This window comes from Serinus canaria, chromosome 3 (genome assembly GCF_022539315.1).
Source record: "Serinus canaria isolate serCan28SL12 chromosome 3, serCan2020, whole genome shotgun sequence".
NCBI lineage: Eukaryota > Metazoa > Chordata > Aves > Passeriformes > Fringillidae > Serinus > Serinus canaria.
Window position 1 is genome coordinate 38,618,644 of NC_066316.1, and position 22,165 is coordinate 38,640,808.

Below are 22,165 nucleotides of genomic sequence, written 5' to 3' on the forward strand. Positions count from 1 at the left end.
AACACCAGTGAGGGCAGTGAGAGAAAGAAGGGGGAGGGAGGGAGGAAACACTGTGTGGAATGTGGGACAAACAGGCAAACCAGGAGACAACGAAATTAGTAGAGCAGCAAATCCCAACCCGAGTGTAAATAATTTTTCACCATGTGAAAAGAAGGTCTATGTAGGCTCAGATTTATCTTCCTGTTCCTGGAGCTCAAGTCCAGGGAAACTCTGATGTAAAGCAAGAGGAAAGTGCGTGACATGAGGCTGGGCAAGGACTAGAAGGAGAGGCAGGATCCTGCTTGGGGACTGGAATAGTAACCCAGTGTCTGCATAGCCTCAGGGACTTTTGCAGCTGGCTCTGGGTGGTGTGTCCCAGAAAAACCAGACTATCTGATGGCAATAGTTCTGGGATAAGGATCCCACAGCAAGCTGAAAACACAGGTACTCCAGTACTTTGAGACTGACAGCCCCCAAAGGAATCTTAAGTGATTGTGCACAGCAGGACTTCACAACTCAGTCTGAAGCCCTCCAGCCCACAGAAGTGAATGCACAGGCACTGGGTGCACAATGGAGCTCCTTCTAGTCTACACCACAGCAGACTCTACAGGGTCATCTTCCATGCCCCCCAGTCTCAAGGGAGCCACTGTAGGTGGAGGGCAGCAGCACCCCAGTGCCTGGGGCTGATCAAGGGTGCAGCTTTGGGTGCAGTTTCGCTCATCTTTTCACTGGAGCCTGCCATGGTTACATACCTGCAGGATGAGCAGCTCTGCAGTGCACAGGGGATGCAGCAGCACATGGCTCTCTGGATGCAGACTGGGTAGCACCATGAAAGCCTCACTGCATTCCCTCTGTGCTGACACCCTGGGACCCCACAGCCACTTCCAGAGACAGAATGACATCAATCAATCAAAATTCAGCCCTCGATGGAAACGGGCTGCTCCTGGCCAGGAGGGTGGGCTCCATAGCAGGGTGACAATAGTTGGGATGGTGATGGGAAGGAGATGTAAGGGGAAGCAGAAGCATTCTCCCAGCCCTGCGGGTCCACCAGGGGCTTTCTGGAGAAGGGAGAAGCTTTGGGTTGCAGCTGAGGAAGTCACGCCTCTCTGCAAGCGGCATGGAAACGGCAGCCGCAATCCAGGCTGAGGAGCTGAATGCAAAGTGCTCTCGCACAGGGAACCAGCTGGCCGTGAAGGACATGGCAAAGGCGGGCTGCTGGGATTCCCCAGGAAATGCCTCTCCTGCCTCCTTGGCCGCTCGGCTTGCTGCTGTGGACAGCGTTCTCCTGCGATGGAATCTTCCCCAAAAATGCTCCCCAGAAGCTGGGGACCCAGAGATGGAGTGGTGATTCAGCCATGGGGTATTCCTGCCCAGCCCATGCTGCCTGTCCCACAGCATCCTCTCCTTTCCCAAGCATCTGGGACGTAGGAGGTGAGCAGCAGCACCAGCTCGACATAGCCTTGAGCTGCTCCCGAGGGATGGGAAGTCTTGCCTCACCGTGGCTGCTGAGTCCATGGATCCCCTCCACAGCCTCATGTGCGCTGTGCAGCAGCTGCCCAGGAGTGGGTGTTGGCTGCTGCAGGAACAGGGGGCCTGTGGTACAGGGTGAGAGCCAGCAAGTGTAATTCAGAATTCGCGATACGTGCATGCCTGGGTTCCTGGATTACAGGCGTACAAGTGTGGTGTGACCAGTTCAGTGCACGCTATCACTGTGCATGTAGAATCACACAATCATAGAACAGTCTGGGTTGGCAAGGACCTTTAAAGGTCACCTCTGGCTCCCTGCCCCTGAGGTGCTCTCCCTCCCTGCAGGGCTCAGCTTGAACATGCTACATTATGTTCAGTGTCGCTGGGAGATGGCTCAGCACCAGATCCGATGCATCAAGCCCCACAGCTTTTGAGCCTGTGGCTCAGCACGTTGTTAACATCCTCTGCATGGCTCAGCTCTGCTACTACCACAACAATCCCAGGACCTTTCTGAAGTGAGTCCTATGGCACTCAAGGTGCAGCATGTCATCAATCAGCCTGTCCCAAGGCCTGGGGAGGCAGGGGTGCCTAGGGAGAGCTGGGCTTCTCCCTGACACTGTGTGCCAGCCTCCCAGTCTGCAGCCCAGGCTACTGAGAGTGAGGATCCTGGAGCAAAGTCTGTGAGAAGAGACATGCAAGTACTTTCTGCTCCCCTTTTGCCAAAGTCAGGTAGCTGCTTGGGGCTGATGCTGGCGAGCCCTTGCATTGCAGGTGCCCTTAAGGGACCCTAGGGTCCATCTGGCCTTATGAAGGTGTTGCCAACCTGACAGCACTGGCTCACAGCAAAAATCCCATTGTCTTTTAATTAGTTTCCCACTTCCTGCCATCCCTTCTGTGTGCATGTGTTTGGAGGTGCAAATGTGTGCCCAGGATACTGCTCACACCTTAGACTGCTCTTTGATGTTTGAAAGGGAATGTAGGCTGCAATTTTGGCCAGAGAACTCTATTTCAAATTTGTGTTTAATTTCCCAAAGCCTTCCCAGCTAAGCATTGCCTGACCTGCTGCTGACATTCAGGGCATGCCAGGCACAAACATGGCAGCTACTGCAGCTGCAGCACAGTATGTGAATGTCTTGTCCTCCTACAGCAAGGAACGAGGAGCACGGGAGGTAAGTCTGCACTAGGACTTCACCAGGAGAACAGGAAATGCCCTCTCCTGGAAACAGCAGCCTGGCATGGCTGCAGCACAAACTCCAGCATTTCTACTGCAGTGACCCACTTTACCAGCCTGAGGTGACATGGGCACCATGGATGGCTCCACAGAATCACTCCTTGATAGGATAAGATCAATTTTCTCCTTCAGTTCCAGAACGCTTTTAGTGCTACTGCACTTACAAGATCAGGATTTGGTTATGCTGTGACATCATTGATTCTTGCAAGCTCAGAAAGGATATGGGAAATACTGAGTTTCATGTCTATTAAAGCCAAGAGCAGCAAAGGAGGAGGAAGAAAATGGGGTTCCCAAGACAGCCCCAGATGAGGCAGAGGAGCACCACTGCAGCAGTTGCAGCCCTGCTTACAGACCAGGTGGTTATTAAGGTTTATAGGAAGGTGGTGCAGGAGATGCAGCAGCCCTGCCAGCAGTGGGTGCTGGGGCTGCTGCAAATACCCTGGGAACAGTTATTTTCTCATGGAACACAGGAGGGGATGAACAGATCTGAAATGCCAAGGCATCAGGTCTTTGCTGCTTGTTCACCACACAGTGCTGAGAGCCCAACAGCACTGCAGTGGAGATGGATCTCCTTCCAACAGCTCTAAGAGCCACTGCTCTGTGGTGCCTCTAGTAGCAGCCCTTCACCTCCCATGGGAGTGGTGTCACAGGCTCAGAAATGGCATTACCTGGAAGGGCAGCACCCAGAGCCCTGTAAGGGGCTGGGCAAAAGTCTATGAGGTCAGTGGCTTTTAAGCTAACAATCAAGCCAAAGCAGGTTAATTCCATAAGGCCGCTGCTGCTGGCAAGCTCAGGCTCTGCTTTTGGAGCATCATGCAGGAGCAGCTCAAGCCAGCATTCCTTTCCTCCTCCTCACACCTACTCTCCAACACCGAGAAGAGACATCATCTCCTGTAGCAGCTATTAATAAAGTAACACAGGAGCACTCTGGGAAAGAGCTTTCCCAGTAACACAGAACACCCTTGCCATCCCCACCTGGTGCTGCTGGGGCCCAAGTGAAACACATGAATTGTGCCAACTCCGGGCACTGATACTGCTTTCAGCTGATGGCCGAACCATCCTCTGGAACTCCACACACCTCTCCAGCACCCTACCAGCCTGTCACAAGGGCCCTGAAGCACTGGCAGCAGGAGCAGATGCCCGAGACCTTGTCTCACAAATCCCTTTGCAATAAGCCCTGCTTTAAGCTTCCTGGCTGGAAGCAGCATTCACTGAACCAAAGGCTTGAGGTCTGCACTTTTGCAGTAGCTGTCAGTGATTTGGGGGAGAAGGGGAGGACAGCTGGGAGCACCACCAGCCTCTAAAGGCTCCCCATTCCTTCTGCCTCCAAGTCCTCACATTTATATCTGGCACTTTCCAATGCAAAACCAGCTGCTGGCAAAGACGAGTAGGAGCCACATTAGGCCATAGGGATTATGACATAATGAGATTTTTGGCTGGGCAACCACTGGGATATGGAAAACCCCTTGTCTGCTAATGATGGCCCCAAAGTCCACATCCCTTTTTCCCCGTAAGATAAGCTGTTCACTCAAGAGAAGGAAATGAGGCTCTGCTCAGAGCAGCTATTCCCCCTCCCTCAGGCAGACAGTTAAGTGGGAAGCCTCTCATTTGGACACAGCCATGCCCCACTACATCCTCTTCAGTAACCTGTATCTATGTGACAGTCATTTCCTGCTACCTGTCCATCAGCATCACAGTGTTTCTACATCTCCTCCCTCCCTCCCTCCCTCCCCAAAAGCAGGCAGCTACTGGTCCTCCATGTCCCTTCACAGTGACAGGCAACCCTACCTGCTGGTGAAATTCGTTTGTGTCAGGCTACTCTTGCTGCTCACAGGGTGAAAACCTGCCTTGTATCACTATCCTGTTGCACTTTTGGCTCAGCTACCGTTTATGATCTCTATTTAGGTCAATACTGTATCTAAAATAATGATGCTTTGGCTAGGAGCTCTTAACACTGAAGTCTGAAATGTCTTTATGAATTGAATTTGCTGGGTCCACTGCTGCTTGTGAAAAAGAACCAGTTTATGAGATGTGCTCACTTCAAGACAAAGCAGGGCACAATCCTGCTGCAAGGACTTCCATGCTGCAACACAGCAACAGTTTCCATTCTCACAATTCATTGTATCAGTGTTGGTTTTTATGGCAGTAAGAAGCCAGAAGAAAGGACTTGCAAGGGAGTGGCAGGAAGAAACAGAGGTAACAACATTCATTCAAAGCAAAGAGGAGGAGAGGGGGTCAATTTTGTTCCCTCAGTGCTGAGGACTGGCTTCAGCTCTACCCATTGCACAGCCTAACAAGCCAGAGCCCACAACCAAGGTGGGATTTCTCTAATTTCTAAATTAGAGTAGCATTTTTAATCAGAGGGGTGTCCTGAGTTCTGCAGTAGGAAGGAACTGCTTAGACAAAAGCACATGCTGACTTCTGGAGCTGCAGGGTCAGAATGAACCCCTCTGCCAGAGTAGGAGAAAAAAAAAGTGCAGCTACAAGAAACATCAGGTGATTGGATACTCTCTACCCTTTAATGGCTTTAAGATAACAGTGCCAACTCCCCATGTTCTCACAAAATCTCCATGCTAGCCTTGTGGCAAGATTTGCAGTGTTCCATGAGAAGCAGGATCTGCTGTTGCTACTGGTGCTTTCCAAGGCTCCATCTCCATAAGCTTGTGCTGAGAACAGGCAGCACCATTCTGTCAGTGGTATCTCTGCTGCTCCTGGATGGTCAGAAGTCCAGTGCTCCGAGGCAGTGGTTGCAGCAATGTTCAGCTGCCAATCCTTTCAGATGGGCAGAGTGTATATGCTTGTGTCCAGCTGGGTGAGCACAGCTGTCCTGGCACCAAAGCATCACAGTTTGCTCTGAGCGAACTCCAGTGCAGTGGTCAGGGCTCCCTGCATGCCTTTGGCATTTCCACTGCCCTTAGCCACGATGGGAGAGCCTCCTGCCTTCCCTTCCATCTGTGTACAGACGGCCACGGCCCAGTCAGCAGCGGAGAACCCGGGGAGGCAGCTCTGGGGAAGAGACACAGGCAAGTTATTCCTACCTGGGGCAGCCTGCAGTCTATGAATAAAGAAAGGTAACAGCATCCTCTCCTCACCCAGTCTGAGGCAGTCATGACCCTGAGGACCACAAAGGCTGAGCTTACATGTTAACCCTGTGTCTTGCCCCTGGGCAAACACAGCCTAGAGGATCCAGGGATATCTGTGCCCAGCAGAGACTGAAAGCATATCTGGTCCCAGTACAGACATCTCAGGTCCTGCCGCTGTGTGATTAACCACCAACACTGGGCAAGACCCCAGGAAAAGCCTCCAGCACGACCTACTGAGCAGTGGGGTCCAGCCCCCCTTGGCAAGCATGCTCCCCTTGTCTCTATCAGGGTTCTGCTTACCTTGGACACCTGACAGGCACAGAGCACCTCACCCGAAGCCTGAGGGCTGAGCAGCAAGACTGAGGTGCCAGGAGACTTGTCACAAAGCTGGTTCACTACTTTCATTAGGATCTAGGGGAGGCAGGGAGAACAGAGGTCAGGCAACAGCAAAGAAGACCAGCATCCAGCAGAAAATGTGTCCAGCAACTCTCTCTTGCTGTTTGCAGCACCTGAGGTACCGCTGGGCCAAAAAAGAATGTGGATTACTCACAGAGAGGGAATCAGCTGGGATAGTATCAATGATGACAGGCTGGTTGCAGTATTTTGCTAGCAAGATTTGTGCCACCTTCTCAGCCTGGAGGGAGAAAACCACAGCAGTTTGAAGGGCTACAGGTGGCATGGCAGAGGGTGGGCTGCATGGGGATATATCCATGTAATATATACACAAAGGGAACGCCAGTACTGCTCTGTGGGACAGACTGGAGATGTTTGACAGCAGAAGTCAAAGTCAGACTAGCAGCCTGAAATCTCCATTTGGAGGCCTGTACATCCCTCCTTCCCAAATGCAAGCAGAGATGAACCCCTGTCAGAAGTGAAATAAAGTGACTCATTCAATCCCCAGCCTCTCTCCTAGACTTATACAGTGCAACATGTCTCAGGAAGGCTTTGGTGGCAAGATGTTCCGACTTTAAGAAAGGGACAATTCTTCCTGAGATCTCTAAGTTACCGGTAAGTATTTCTCATCTGCTTTTAATGTAAATTGACAGAACACAAACACATGTGGGAAGCACAGCAAAATCCATGTAGCTGGAGGAAAGACTCTGTCCTGTCCCTGACTGTATAACTTTGTTAAGCCCTCTGTGAGGATCACCATGCCTCAACAAGGAGGTGATGCCCACTGCCTATTGGTGTTGGCCTAAAGTGCTGATATGGGGCTCTCTGTTCTCACAGGCAAGGAGACATGGAAATTCTGCAGGTGCTAAAAGCCCAGCCAGTCATTCTCTGCATTTAAACCAATGGCCCCATAAACAATGGCCAGCAAAACCAACCCAACACAGGGCCTGTGTTGCACCATGAGTGATTGTATGGGCTTTTTTCTGCCTTCTGAGACTCTAATGACTGAGTGGCTCTGAAGTGTGACACAGACATCAGGTCCACTGGTGTGTGCTATCAGCTGGCTGCAAGTCAGTGTGCTGCTGCCTCAGTACCTGCTGCAGCTCCAGTTTCTTGACAGCTGTGTTGGCTGTTCGCTGGAGTGCTTTCAGGATGGTCTGTAGTTCTTTTCTTTGCCACTGAGGCATTGCAGTGCTGGCCACCACCTGCAAGACAATTTGCTCTGTAAGAACATTAAACTGTACCCCTTGACATAAAGTGCTAGTTCTCTGGGAGGTGAGGCTGCAGCATATCCTCTTCCCAGACCCTGCTTTAACCAGGGCAGCCAGTCACAGTGCTGAGCAGCTTTCTCTTTTCAGCTGCCCATCTGCAACACAGCCACCTGGACACTGGCAAAAATCCTTATGACCAAAGAGGGAATAGCAGGTAGCAGCTTGCCCTTGCTACTGACCGCGGTAAGATGTGAACCTGATAGGGAAAGAGTCACGTGTCTCGTGCCCATGCTGGGTAATCCTTACTTTGGTCAACTGGCCCACTTCTTTGGAGAGGTTCTGCATCTCAGGAATAGAGGTGATCCTCTGCTTCATCCGCAGGGAGACAGAGTCCACTTCCATAGCCAAGCACTGGCCTGCTTCCCGGGCCTGCAGAGATGGAAGGAATGCATGCTTCAAATGCAGCAACAGAAACAGTCCACAGGGGCAGAGAAAGCAGGGAGACAGCAGGGTCATGAATACTGAAGTGCTGCTCAGAATCCAGTACAAAGACACCTACAGATGGTTTAGGAATGACTGTTCCTGCAAGACTCTGAAATACAAAATTCCTCTCTAGATTCTCAACCAACACTAGATGGTCACACTCAGGCAGACCAAACTGTTGAGCTTTAGGTGATATTTATGGTCAAAATTCATGTTTTCTCAAAAATTTGCACCAAAATAATCAGTATTTCATTGAGGAAAAACTGTAAAGCATCTTAGAAATCTTTTTCCATTAGCAAATGCAATCTTGAAACTGCTGACTGAAGAAACAAGAGAAAAAACACCAACACTAAAAGAAACCTCATCAGCCATTGAAGCGTATTTCCTGGGTTTACATATCCTGATATATTTCTTATTATTTTTCAACAACGATGCTACTATAAATAATTTAAAAAAAATGATTACAAGCTTTTTTCACCAGTGCCAATCCTTATGTTTTGGAGCATTTCCTCTCTGCTAGATCTCTGTGCCCAGGACGGTCCTGCAAGACTTTAGAGCAGGACAGCAGAGGACTGCTCTGCCTAGCTAGGATACACAACTCTTGCTTCAAGAAAATCTCTCTGCAGTCTCCCTTGTTTTATTAACATTTGCACAGAGCTCCTCTCAGGGGCTCTCCAGGTCAGCACTTCCAGCAAAGCATGCAGATGTGCCCTGCAGCTTTTTGTTCTTCTGCATGAAGAAAAGCCTCTCTGGGACACAGATGCACAGGGGACAGCCAGCCAAAAAGTAACAGATTTGCAGGGGTGGGCTTTGCCTTTAGTCCTTCCAATTCCAGTGACTATGAGTCACTCTCCTCTGACAGCAGCCTTAAAGGAAGAGGGAAGGCTTATGGGGCACCTGACACTTCCAAATACTCAAAGGACAGAGTGATCTCACAAACACAATAGTAGGTTGCTTACTTTTTATACAGAACCAGCCGGACCAAAATCACAGTTTAGCAGGAAAAAAACTAAAGAAAGGAAGCAAAAGGGCTGTAAGAATGAGGCCAAAACCCTGTAATCATAAAGTGCAAATCCAGCTGTGACAGACAGGAGGCGAAATCAATGCATGAAGAATTACACCTTAAAATACCTACTGGGGGATTGAAATTTATAGATCAGAGGCTTCCTGGTATCTTGTGCAAGTTTTTATCTTGAAAAGGAGAGTTTGAAGGGAGAAATGAAGGTCAAGGAGACAGAGAATTAGGATGGGAGGGAAAGGAGGTGAACAGTTAGGTATAGTAGCAGAGCTGAGTCCAAGGCTGAAGCAGGAAGCCAGATGTGGCACAGCAGGGAGGTTCCAAGCAAAGCAGTGGGGAGCTAATTGTCTATGAGGAGCCTACAAAGGTTGGTCCTTCTGGCACTGCCTTGACATGGCAGAGATCTCATTTCCCTCTTTCTCACCTCTTTGGCTCGTCCCCCTGTCACTGCAATGACACGGCTAATGCCCTTGACAAGCTGGCGCTCACTGATGATGGCCAGGTCTTCCACAGATCCTGTTTGGAGAAGGTGCCTAGAACATCAGCAGAGAACAGGAAAAAAAGCAAATTGCTCCTTGAAAACAGAAATCAGGAACCCTGCTTTCTTTTTCTAAAACTCTGAAGTCCAGCAGCCCTTTCCTAGTCATACTCCCAGTACCTTGAATCCTTTCCCATCCCTAAAATCCTGATGGTACCTTGTCAGGCAAGAGACAGCAGAGTTGAGGCTACTCCGGAGGAACCTCTGTGCTCCCTGCCCAGCAGGCTCCAGTCAAATGGTGCAGCCAAGTTCTGTCCTCCTTTCCTCTCCTTCAGCAGTGAGATGAATTGGTGTTTTTCCCCTCTACTCAGCTCCTCTACCCCACCACTCTCTTGTCAGGCCAGCTCACTGCCTGGCCAGTAGACTCCAAAGGATAGTTGTGCAGTCTCAGGACACTGACAACCTCCCTTTTCCTTCTTATTTATTCAATGCTGGATATGAAAACTATGGTGTCTTGGGTTCTGTTAACACAAGCAATCATTCCAGACATCTTCATAAGAATTGATCATCTCCCATGCACTTTCTTGTCCCACTACTCCCACAAGAAGATCTCACGGGTAGAAAATTGCTCATTTTCAGCTCTATGTGCTCTAAGGCCAGTTTGTTCCTGCTTTGTTGTTTTTGGTGTCAGCACTGTCCTAAGATGGATTAACTTTTTTTCTACTCTCATTACTGCTAAAGGCAGAAGAGGGTGAAGATAATGAATTAAAATAATCAGAGCAGTCTCAAGTTCTCACAGATGAATTGGAGTCTCCAGCTCTGTACCCAGCCCTTCTGTAACCCCAAAGACAAAGCACACAACCTTGATGTGACAAGTCACACACACCTTTCCCATACTCTGCTGGTGCTCTGTGGCTTCCAGGTTGGCTTCAGACTATGAAGTAAGGAAAAATGCTGTGCATTTTGTTAAAGTTTGCTCACCCTGGAACTTGCAAAGCTTTGTAAATAGCCCATCCTGTCCTCGTAGTATTTTTCCAGTGAGGAAATGTAGTTTCACGGGGAGAGGGAGGTGAGCTTGTAGTGATGTTTCTACCTCAGTCACCAGTGCCCACAAACATGCCTTCTGGCTGCAAGCAAAAGTCACTTACGTCCCACAGCAGAGCTCCACAGAGGTCTGCATTGCAGCCTTGGAGTCACAGGTCAGCACATTCTCCACAGGGACCCCCAGGGACACTATCCTCACTGGATCTGGATAACCCTGACAGAGGAGACAGGGATCAGCAGCTAACAACATGGTTGTTCAGGGGCACTCACAGACTAACTACACGCCTTCAGGTGTCTGCCTCATTTTTCCCCTATTCTAGAGGAGCCCCTGAGTCAGGGGTGGCACTACCTCTCCCCCACAGCCAGCCACCAGTGGGAGAAAGAAACAATTGGTGACACAACAGGCTTTTGGTCCAGAGGCATGAACAGAAAGCCTGTGCATCACCAGTCTCCATGTTTTACAACAGTGTTCTGAGACCTCATTTCTGTCCTATTTTCTCATCTGAATTTTGGGAGACAACTCCCTTGCAGAAAGATGTTGTGTCAACATCTCGTGTCCCAGATGATTGCTGCTGAAGGAGAAGGCTCATGAAGATGTGTGCTGCCATCCTGTCATACCTCATCCACTGCACGGAGTCCCTGAACTCTTCTTGCCAGTGTGAGGGGGACTTCAGCCATATGCACCACCTCATTTTTCTGGATCAGGTCCTGGACCACTTGCTCCACTTGCTGCAGCTGCTCCACAGTCACATGGTCCTGAGGAAGCAAATCAGTCACACTCAGGAGAAGCCTCCTGAGAGGTACAGAATGAAGGAGGAAGATCTGGGGCACAGCCACCAGATGACTCAGCTTGGGCACACCACTCTTCCCCTGCATCTCATCTTCTCTGCTTATAAAAGAGAACTGTGAACATCATGGCCCTCCCACCTTCTCCTCCCATGAGAGATAAAGATTTTTGATGCAAGAGCATCAGCCAAAGTCTTCAAAAGAGATACTAGAATGAATGACAGGTTACCAGGGCCAGCACTCAGTCTGACCCAAAGCTTCACAAATACTCTCACCTGAATGTCCAATACAGACATAAGATATGTGCCACAGCCAAGGACCATCTCTCAAAGACTCCTTTACACTATTTTGAGTCAGTCCCATGACCACTGGCCTTGCTAAGTCCTTTCCCTTCTGAGCCCCATTCATTCCCTCAGCAAGCCCAGCTCAGGGACAAATCAATGCAAACAGACACAGTCACGTCCAGAAGACCAAGCTTCATTACTCAGATAAAGTGTGACTTGTCTCTAAAGGACTGATTATGGGGAGAGGGGACAAATCCCTGGAGAGAAGAGCTGTACTGGAATGCTGGTAGTGCTGAGAACTAGGGAACTGGATTTCAGAGTCACCTTGGTGTCAAAGTCGAAGCGCAGCCGCTCTGCTGTCACGTGGGAGCCCCGCTGCTCGGTGCTGTCGCCTAGGACGCGCCGGAGTGCGAAGTTCAGCAGGTGGGTGGCAGTGTGGTTCGTCATGCAGGCCAGGCGCCGTGCCTGAAAGCACACACCACCACTTAGCAGGGACCACTGGCTCTCCTCAGCTCAGGGGAGCAGGGGATGACACGAAAGAAAAGGCTCCTATCCCCTCCTATCAGGGGACAGGAGAAGATGGAGGAAAAACAACGGATCGTACAGATGACTAATGTGACAGGGCATATCTAAGTCCTTTTTCCACAGGATCATCTTTGTAAAACAGTAAAGGGTAAGCTGGATACTTTTGGACAGAACAGTGATTACAGAGTCAGTTGTGATAACTCCTTCCCACTGCACACTATGATGAAGAACAGTCTCGAGAATACAAGGGACAAAGATCTGCTGTTCCTGGGTTACTCAGGACATCACAAGGAAAAGGTTAAGAGCACTAAGTCATCACCTCATCCACAAAGAGCTGCACTTGGTCGCCAGCACGCAGGGTTTCCACAGCAGTGACCTCATGGATCACGTAGCCACCACAGAGATGAACTGACTCTACAGGGAAGAGTACATCCTGAGCAAAGAGACAGAAAAATGAGTTAGGACATAGGGAAGATCCAAAAATCTGTGCTATGTACCTGCTTGACCCTACTGGGAAACACAATTCCCACCGATCCCTAAAAGACAGGGATGGGGGGGGGAAAGCAGAGAGAAGCTTACTGCAAACATAACCAAGGTGTCCCAGACCTCACCTGTACCCAGCCACTCACTACCCAGTATGCTGAGGCTGCCAGCTTGCAGTGGAGGGGCAGTAACACCATCCAGGCTGACAAATTTTCTTAACAACTATGCTCATCCATGAGAAAATAAACAGCATCTCCCAAGGCATGTCGCTGGCATCCAAGGTACCATTTCTGCCTCACTGGGATGGCAACAAAACTGGACCACCACTATAGCTCGGGTAGAAGTGCTGAGCAAGGCGCTGTAACCCTCTGCAAGGCTAAAGAGGCCCAGAGGGGATTTTCAAGACCTGGAAATGGGGAAAGGAGAAAAGGCTGCACTCTGTTTAACTTCTAAGGACAGGGTCAAAGCTCTCCCTTTGGCAAGGCTGAAGGAACATGCTGCAGAAGTGGAAGTCCTCCCTGATGCTCTTGAGACGAATACGAGTTTTTGCACTGGATCTCAGGTTGGGCAGCACTTGCAGCTGTCCAGGACTGACCAGAGAGAAGTTAAACAGTTCACAGACTCTCTGATCAATGTTTGCCTTTTCTTTTTGTCAGCATTACAACCCCAGCTGGCAAGAACACAGCACATTGAAGGCCTGAGAAGGAAGAGACTTTAGTTTTCCTCAGCAAGATGATACTGCAAAGGGCTGTGAGAGGCAATCAGAGCAGCAAAAATGCCCTTGTGAAGTTACTGCTGATTCTGCCTTACCCCATGAACTCTGATGCTATGCCAAGGAAACTGTAAAGAGTCAGCAGCTTGCAAATTAACACAGCAGAACAACCCATCACTTGGAGAATTCTGCCTGGCCTCAGAACCCATGGCAGCCTTGGGTTAGGCAGCAAAGGGCCTTACCTGCTGTCCTAAACGTATCATGTAGCCTTGGTCAGAGTCTTGCCCTCCCTGCTGTGCATAGAAGTTAGTCCTGTCCAAGATGACACCACAGTGCTGCCCTGCCCCAACCTCCTTATGGAGAGACTGATCTCTGTACAGCATCAGGACAGTGGCCTGGCATGGGCTGAACTCTGTCAGGGGGAAGAAGACAGCAGCAGTTAGTGCACACAGCCTGTCAGATAGCAACAGGAAAGGAGGGATCACTTCCCTCTGGCAACCCTGAAAACATCTGGGCTAAACTGAAAGCTGGCACTTTGCCTTGCTAGGAGAGGAACAGCTATTGGCAGAAGGGACAAAGGACTGGAACCAAGTCATCCCTCACTCTCCTAAAGACAGAACTGCAGAGTAGCAGCTAAGCAGGCAGGGACACCCAATCCAGCTCCACATGAGCCTGGCAGAAGAAAATGTGGCACAAACACATCTGCATCTTGCAAACTGCAAGCTTGGCAAACCTGACTTTTATGAAGATGCTGTGGATAGGGACAGCAGGGATGTCACACTCCTGGGCGCAGCAAGCTTCTAACATGCTTTCCTGTAGGCTCCTTGAACCCAGATTTGGGCGCTATGGACAAGTGGACCATAAGGTGGGTTTGCAATTGGCTGGGAAGAGGGCCACAGCGAGAATTGCTCAGTAGGTCAATGTTCAACTGATATTCAGCTATTGGCAGAGTTACTTGGTGGCTGATATAAGGGACAACACCACTTAACATCTTCATGACTATCCATGACAAAATGGGATGTACCCATATCCCACTTAATAGGCAGGGACTGACTGTTACATTGAAGAAATGGACTGTTTTTTGAAGGCATCTGAGCAGTCTACAGAAACAAACTGACAGAAATCTTAGGTTCTCAGGAGCAAGCTGAACACAAGCCAGCAGGGTGCCCTTGTGGCAAGGAAGGCTGCCTGCCTGCTGAGCTGTATGAACACAAACATAGCCAGCAGTCAAAGAAAGAGGTTATTCATCCCTATTTAGCATTTGGGAGTCTACATCTAAAGTACAGGAAATTCAAGCTGTATGTAAAGAAAAAAAACCTTTACACACTAAGAGTGATAAAGAACAGGGAACAAATAGGCTGTGAGATTTTTGTCCCTGAAGATACTGAAAACCTCCTAGTAATGTCATCCAACTGTGAAACTGATGTTAGTTTTAACAAGAAATTGGATGTCTAGAGATCCCCTTCAACCCAAATTATTCCACGATTCATAAGCTGAGAAGGTGGGACAGTTCTAGTTTGGGGATTTGAGCCAATGTCACTGCTAGGCTTTTTTCCTCTGCTGTGCTCTTGCTGCAGTATATATAGCTTGAATTGCTCCCCTTTCTGCTTAGCGTGGGCTGCCACCAGCACACTGGGTAACAGGGAGTTGGCTGTACACAGCCTTCTCTAATTGTCTGTGACAGCCACACCACCTCTTGCTCCCTGTAGCTTATCTTCCTGCCTTCCCTGGAGCATCAGCAGCCTGGAGCATCAGTTACCCTTGGTGACAAAAAGCCTGCGCTGGCACCTAGCGGCCTGCCACGGAAACAGCAAGGGCACGGTTCCACACAACCACCTAAAACCCTTGTGTAACCATCCTTCTTACTCCCGACCACACATCCAGAAGCCTAATTGTTGGAGACAGACTTATCTCTAGAAGAAATCAACAGTCCCTGTTTCACCACTGCACCCAGTGGTGCCAGCCCAGAGCTCAGCCTTGTCACCAGCCCAGAGCCTTCCTAGGGACGTACCAACAGCACTAAGAAGAGCACCCGGTTTGGGATGAGGGACTGGGGTAGGGAAGAGATGTGGCAGCAAGGTGGACAGATTTGGACCACAAAGTACACGTTGTGCATGCATGGGGTTAGGCAGCAAAAGCAGCCATGTGAGGGACTCCAGTGGAGCTTGCTGGAGTGGCAAGGTGGGCCAGGCACTCACCGTAGTGCCCGTGCTGCCCCAGCGTGTAGGCGTACTTGGGAGAGTCATCCGTAGCAGGCACCTTGCTGCCCTGCAGCCAAGCCAGTGAATGCACGTCCAGGTGGGTGTTTGTGCTCCCTGGCTGTCCTGCCTGTGGGCCACCAGCCTTCCGCTGCAGCAGAGCAAAGGCACAGTTAGATGGGAGATCCCTGGGGGCAAGCAAACAGGTAACTGGAGCTGTAAGGCTAGGAGTGGCTTCTTCCACCTCCATGGAAAAGGCTTGCTCAAATCCAGGCTGATGTAGGCTACTGCTAACTAACCCCATCCCTTCAAACCTCACAAGCACTGAATACCACTCTGTGCTAGCCTTGAGCCAGGCCATACTAACTGTTAACACATCCCTGCTGGCACAGCCTGCTGTGTGGCTGTGAAGCTTCCGGGCCATTAAAGCTCAGGAGAGCAAGGCCTCAAGCCAATTACTGCACTAGGGGGTGGTGGTGGGTGGGCAGTCCAAGTATTTCAGTGCTACAGAGATCATGGAGATTTTGTAAACTCTTCATAAATAATTTGCTGCTTCAGCTGTCTAAGCTGGTTCTACTTTGTATGAGAAGTTAGACTACATGACTAACAGAGGACTGTCCTAACCTATATAAGTATTTCATAACATTCGCTCCAGCATCATAAAATACCTGAAGAAAAATCACCAACCAATACTTCAGTTCCACATTCAGAAAAAAGGGGATTGTGATGACACTGCTATTTCAGACTCCCTTCCCCTTCAGGGAGAAGGCATGTAGCCCTGTGCTGCTCTGAAGAGCCTCAGCAGTGAAAGGGATCCTGCTTCCACGTTCACAGGAGACAGGTAAGGTTTGGTTTATTATGACAAGGCAGGTCTCACTCTTACCTTTGCATCTTCTAGAGCAAGTTCATTAAAAGCAGCTGAATCCAAACTGATTCCCTTCTCTTCAAGCATCAAATCAATCAAATCCAGAGGGAATCCCAAACTCCCATAGAGAGACCAGGCTACTTCAGCTGTAAGACAAAAAGAAGGTCAAGAACTCTGTGAGAACACAGAAAGCAAAGGCATCTTAAGATTTGTCTGGATGGGACCAATCTAGTGTGTGCTTTGCTAACTGGATCCACCTGTACTGTGTGCAACTGTACAGTTAATGGGGAAGAGAAGCCTTGGAGTTCTTCTTGCATGGGACTGAGTATTAATAATGCTCCACAGCCCCCTTCCTGCTAAAATTCAGTGCAGCACATCTACACAGGCAGCTGCACTGGTTGGGTCCTGTGCTACTCCTCTCAGCTGTGTCTTACAATGACCTCACTGATCAGTCAGTAAAACAGCAAGGGAATGTTTCTAACTTGCCTGGTGCCTAGTTTGTTGTGAAGACAAAGTACTAGAAAACAACTGCAATCTGGAGAAAGGAACATCTGCTCCTCTGTCTGGGGCTAGAGTGTCACAGAAAATGCAGGGGAGGCAAACATCCACCAGTTTTGACGGCAATGCTTGTGAGGACCTGGAGCAAACTGTCTCTAAGTTCAGCTTGTCAGAGGAGGGACACTCACCTGGGAAATTTGTGGAGGGCTCCATCTGCTGCACTGTCCGCTCAATGATGCGCCTCCCACGCTCCAGGGAGGACAGAAATGCAGCCTCGTTCTCATTGATGATATCCTTGATCTGCCCAAGGATCAGAAGGGTTACCCACATTTCAGGGAGTTCCCCAGCTCAGCTCAGCCCTGCTCAGTCAGCTCAAAGCATATCAACCAGCCTTTTTGTTCTGCACGTATCCATCACAACATGGCTCTGATGCATTATTGAACAGTGCCCAAGTCATTGTGTCTCCTGTCACCATCCCTGTCAAAGAAATATTCACCATCCACGTGGGGAAAGCTTTAGGCTGACAAATGTTCCCTATTGGGCATTCATATCTGTGACTGAATTACAACTGTGTGTCTGGAACAGCCAGAGAAGTTGCCGTCAGTGGAAGCAAGCCTTAAATCATTGCTCCAATTTAGACAAGGGTACCCGGGTGAGGACAGGCTGTACTTGCACTCAACCAAAAAAGCTGCTGTAGCTTTTTTAGAGCAACAGCTGCCTTACACAGTACATGCAGTCCCTGGTAAGGACCTAGTGGACCATATGGAAATCTGCCACAGATACTTGCAGCCAGAACATCTCAGTTGACCCATGAGAACATGGCTGTGAAGGAGGCTACACAAACTCCTCCAGCTAAGTCCCAAGGGTGGGCTCATTCCTGGGCTTGAGAGCAGTGTCTCACAAAGATAATGAGACAAGGGGATTCCACATTGCTCACCTGGTTGACATTCCTTGTCAGCTCTGGATAAGCATCTCCCTGTGGAAGTGAGCCTCAGTTAGTGACAACATCCTCAGCATCTTCCTCTGGGGATATTGCAGCATGTCACAAACATTACAGAGGTTACTTGCACACACTTACACATGCTTATGCTGACTGTACCATTGATGACACTAGGCCCCCTCCCTCCTATCACAAGTGATATGGGGACAAGAGGTTTTTAATGCTGGAATGGATAGCATCAAGTATACCTTCCTGGAGCTCCTTCCCATCCAAGACTGACTCCTGACAGTGTGCAGAAAACAGACAGGGAGTTGAAAAGAATGTGTGATGACCTTTTTTCTCCCCAAGACAGAAGTTTTACTCACCAGCACTTCCACTACGGTAGGCACCAGGGAGGCCAGGAGCCCAGGTGGAGCCTGTAGAACTTCAGAGCAAAAGCGTACAGCCCTGCGCAGGATCCGACGCAGCACCAGTCTGAAAACAGAGCAGGATTCCTCAGGCAGCCTTGTGAGCATCCCTGCCCAGCTGCCACATCCAGCATCCCCCAGCTCATCTGGTCTGATTCACCAGCACAGGCCAGCTGCTCCCAATACTCTACGTCCATCCAAGGGGAAGTCTGCAGATTAGCAACCGTCCTTGCTCTCATCTTCCTGTCTCACCAAAAGCTCATGCACTCCTCATGTGGGGTCCACACCAGAACCTCTTCCCTGGCTGCTCATATTCCTTTCTAGACCTAACTTCCTCCACCCCAAGCCACTTCCTTATGTCCTTACTCTGCTCCAGAGAAGCCTGGGTAGATGCCATCAGTGATGCACACGCACAGGGTGCGCACGTGATCTGCCACCACGCGGTAGGCCATGTTCACACGCCCAACATCAGCATTCCCGACCAAACCTTGGTATCTGGGTGCCCTGCAGCCCTAAAAGGGAAAGTAGGGAGACAAATCAGCAGACAGTAATGGCTGCAGAAGAAATTTCAATGCAAGAGGCAGCCAGCTACCCCTGATATGTCTTCCAAATACCTCTGAACCTCGTGCACCTAAGATGTACTCATTAAATCCTTCCACAGCACTACAGACCAAGACTTCTGTACTTAACACAGGTCAGCCAATGCCATGGCACTGAGAAACTTAAGACACTTCGAAGGCAAAATTAATCAGCAGTGCTGATATGCCAGTGGATTTCCAACCTGGAATTCTCCCTTTTTTCTGGAACCCTGCATTGGACCTGGCAGTACATTACCTCCTGTCTCAAGATACTGCTCAGTAACTGCTCAGAGAAGGCTGTACTACGTTACCCAGCAAGCAGTCTGTGTTCAAGGAGCTTTTGTTGAGCTGTGCCTCTGAGCAGAAGCACCATCACCTTGTGAATGGCATCCAAGATGGGAGTGAAGAGATCTGTGTCATAGTTGGAACGTTTGCTCTGCAGAACTGTCACCAGCCTTTCCAGACCCATTCCTGTATCCACATGGTGCTGTGGCAAGGGAAGGAGATTCCCCTCCACCTCTCTGTCAGCCAGACAGGAAAAATAAAAGGCAAAAGAGAAGCAAAGATCAGTTCATGGGCAAAAATAAGGAACGGGTGAATCAAAGAGAATGGGAAAGTGAGATGGAAACAGTGGGTGACCCAGCATAAAGAAGCTCAGGGACAATAATGACAGCAGCCTGCCTTGGCTCTGTCAGGATCTGATGAAAGGAAAAGGGAAAGGGCCTCCTCCTCCAGGCTGCTGCAGACCTCAAGAGATCTCTGGAATGCAGCATTAAGGGAGAATAGACAGTGAAGGTTGAAGAGGACAGGGAAATAAAGCAAAGGGGACCAAGAGCGACACTGGACAAATCTCCATAGCTTCTCTCTTCCTCCTGGTATTGCCACCTTCTGGAAAACAGTGATAAGTCTGAGAATATACACATGATTTTGAAGTCAGGCTAGGGGGAAAGGCTCTGGAGTTGAGAAGAGATGTTTGGTACCTGTTATACTGCATGAAAACCAAGTTCCAGATCTCTACTACATCAGGGCTGCCTTGGTTCACCAGTGTGGCAGCATTTCTGCCACCACCCACGTGATCATAGTGGATCTCTGTGCAGGGACCACAGGGACCTGTGTCTCCCATCTCCCAGAAGTTATCCTTCAATGGGAAAGGAAGCACGTGACTGGCAGGAACCCTGGAAAGGCAAATAACAGAGATGGCAATGCTGAGGCATACACACAAACCACACAGCAGCCTAGATCACAGAGCAAGCTGGAAGAAAGGAATCCTTTCTTCCTACTACAGACTCTTCCTTCTGTTCACACAGAATTACTCTCCTTAGCAAGATTAAGTGAGCCAAACCATACAGGATCCTAGTCTCAGCCCAGAATGATGGGCAAACATGGGCAAACACAGCCTGGCCCCTGATGACCAAGACAAGCTCTCCATTGGGGTCTGTGGAGCACCTTGTTCTTGGGGCAGAGGCAAGACCTGAACACCATCAGTGGCACAGAGCTGGCTGCCTTGGGTTCAAAGCCTACATACAGCTGGAACAAGCTCCCAAAGACAGCAGTGCCCCCTGCAATGGCTGCACCCTCTCACTGAAGCAACCAATGCCTGCTTTCAGAAAAATATTCTCTGATGGAGAAGAAGCAAACGACTGGAGATCCTGTACATACTTCATCCAGGCCAGCCAGTTTTAGGCACATACCCACCTCCCCAACACTGTCTGAGAATGAACCACAAGTTCACAAGAGATCCAGTGAGCTCAGAGCCCAGCTGACTTTTTAACAGCCCAAAGAAACCAGAAACAAAACGGGTTTAAAACACACTCTCTGGCACCTACAGCTGATCAACTAAAGAGCAAACGCAAAACTGGAAAGTGAAATGTCAGCACCTGCTGCTCAGCACCTCCTCTGTAACACACTTACCCCAGGCGGAGCCACACATCCCTGCACTCCTCATCTGCGCTCAGCCCCAGCGAGGGGTCTCCACCAAAGTAGGTGACGTAGAGACGATCTCTGGGGATCTCGTAGACCTCTGTCAAGAGCTCCCAGGCCATGCTACATGCCTCCTCCTGAGCAGGCAGGGAACATAAATGAAGCACAGTAATTCAGGAAGGGTCTTCAGAATGGGAGTCAAGCAACAAAGAAGTTGATTTCAGCTGCTTCTCTCCCTTTCTAATTTTCAGGGGTATTGCAAAAAGCAGGATGAAGGTCAGGAGATTGAGACAGCTCACTACTGCCAGTGGAAAACTGACATTCCTAAAATGTTGTGAGACCTTTAGCGTGGTATGCATCATTCTGCTTACCGTCAGAGTTACATGGATTATTTTCTTTCAAAAGAAAAAATGTATTTGCCACCTAAAAAACCTAGCATCCTTTATTCTTCTTCCCTTTTCAAACTTTCTAGTACTAAGCATCAAATGAACTCGTAACCTCTTTTCAGTATATTAAGTGGTCAACACTGGCATTCCCACAGAAAACTTTGATTTTTACATGTTGGTCACAGCTTTGGCAGGCTGAGTGCTTTGAGAATCTGCAGGACACATTCAGCGACAGAGCCCATGAGCTGACCACCTCTGTTCCAGGCCACAGAGCTCCCAGGAATTAATCTGGATCTTACCAAAACACCTTCTGCACACAGTCCTATGGCACTACAGCACAGCTCTGAAAAGCAGGCTATATTTTCCCCTAGAAAGGGTTCTAGGGGAAACTCCTAGCATCTCACCTTAAAGTAATCCCCAAAGGACCAGTTCCCCAGCATCTCGAAGAAGGTGTGATGGTAAGTATCTCGGCCCACATCCTCCAGATCGTTGTGCTTCCCTCCTGCACGCACACACTTCTGGCTGTTCACCACACGCCGGTGCTGGGCCAGCTCGCTCCGGGGGTGCACCGTGCCCAGGAAAATGGGCTTGAACTGGAAATGAGAGACACCCTCTGTGCACAGATGAAACCCAGCGCAGGGGCCTGAGCCTGGGGCTCCCGACAGACAGAACGGGCCAGGCTGGAAGGGACCACGGTAGGTCATCTGGTCCAACCTCCCTGCTTAAGCAAGTTTTGTTCTAGAACACGCGGCACAGGACTGTGTTCAGGTGGTTCTTAACTATCGCCAGCGAGAGACTCCCACAGCACTACGGCACTACGAGAGGTGTCCGGGAGGACGGCGGAGCGGGCAGCCCAAAGTAACGCCGGAGATCTCCGCGGTAGGGGACAGCCCAAGGCGGGCCGCGCTCCTCTGAGACGCGGAGCACCGGTGAACAGGAGGAGGGGAGCGGGGAGAGCACCTGGTTCATGCCCGCGTTGACGAAGAGGAGGCGCGGGTCGCCGCGGGGCCGCACGGGGGCCGAAGGCAGGCGGCGGTGGCCGTGGCGCTCCTCGAAGAAGCGCAGGAAGGCGGCGCGGATCTGCCCCGCCGACGGGCAGGCGGCACCGCCGCGGCGGGGGCTGCAGCGCCAGCGCCACGGCACCTCCAGCAGCAGCCGCCGCCGCAGCCGGGTGGCCGCAGCCATGGTGCCGCACG

General features: G+C 50.1%; 1 protein-coding gene across 1 annotated transcript; it reads right to left on the bottom strand.

Moving 5' to 3' along the window:
• Nucleotides 1-5,169: 5,169 nt before the first annotated feature.
• On the bottom strand, nt 5,170-22,154 carry AARS2 (alanyl-tRNA synthetase 2, mitochondrial). Its single transcript, XM_009092184.4, has 22 exons — nt 21,930-22,154; nt 21,374-21,562; nt 20,575-20,720; nt 19,644-19,838; nt 19,040-19,184; nt 18,452-18,597; nt 18,044-18,152; nt 17,676-17,714; nt 16,927-17,038; nt 16,259-16,386; nt 15,376-15,526; nt 13,420-13,589; nt 12,302-12,415; nt 11,782-11,922; nt 11,006-11,143; nt 10,492-10,601; nt 9,290-9,398; nt 7,671-7,793; nt 7,248-7,358; nt 6,311-6,394; nt 6,061-6,171; nt 5,170-5,683 (listed from the first exon to the last, which is right to left on the bottom strand). The coding sequence occupies exons 1-22, from the start codon at nt 22,152-22,154 to the stop codon at nt 5,519-5,521; spliced, it is 2,961 nt and encodes a 986-aa protein (XP_009090432.2). The 3' UTR covers nt 5,170-5,518.
• Nucleotides 22,155-22,165: the final 11 nt, after the last annotated feature.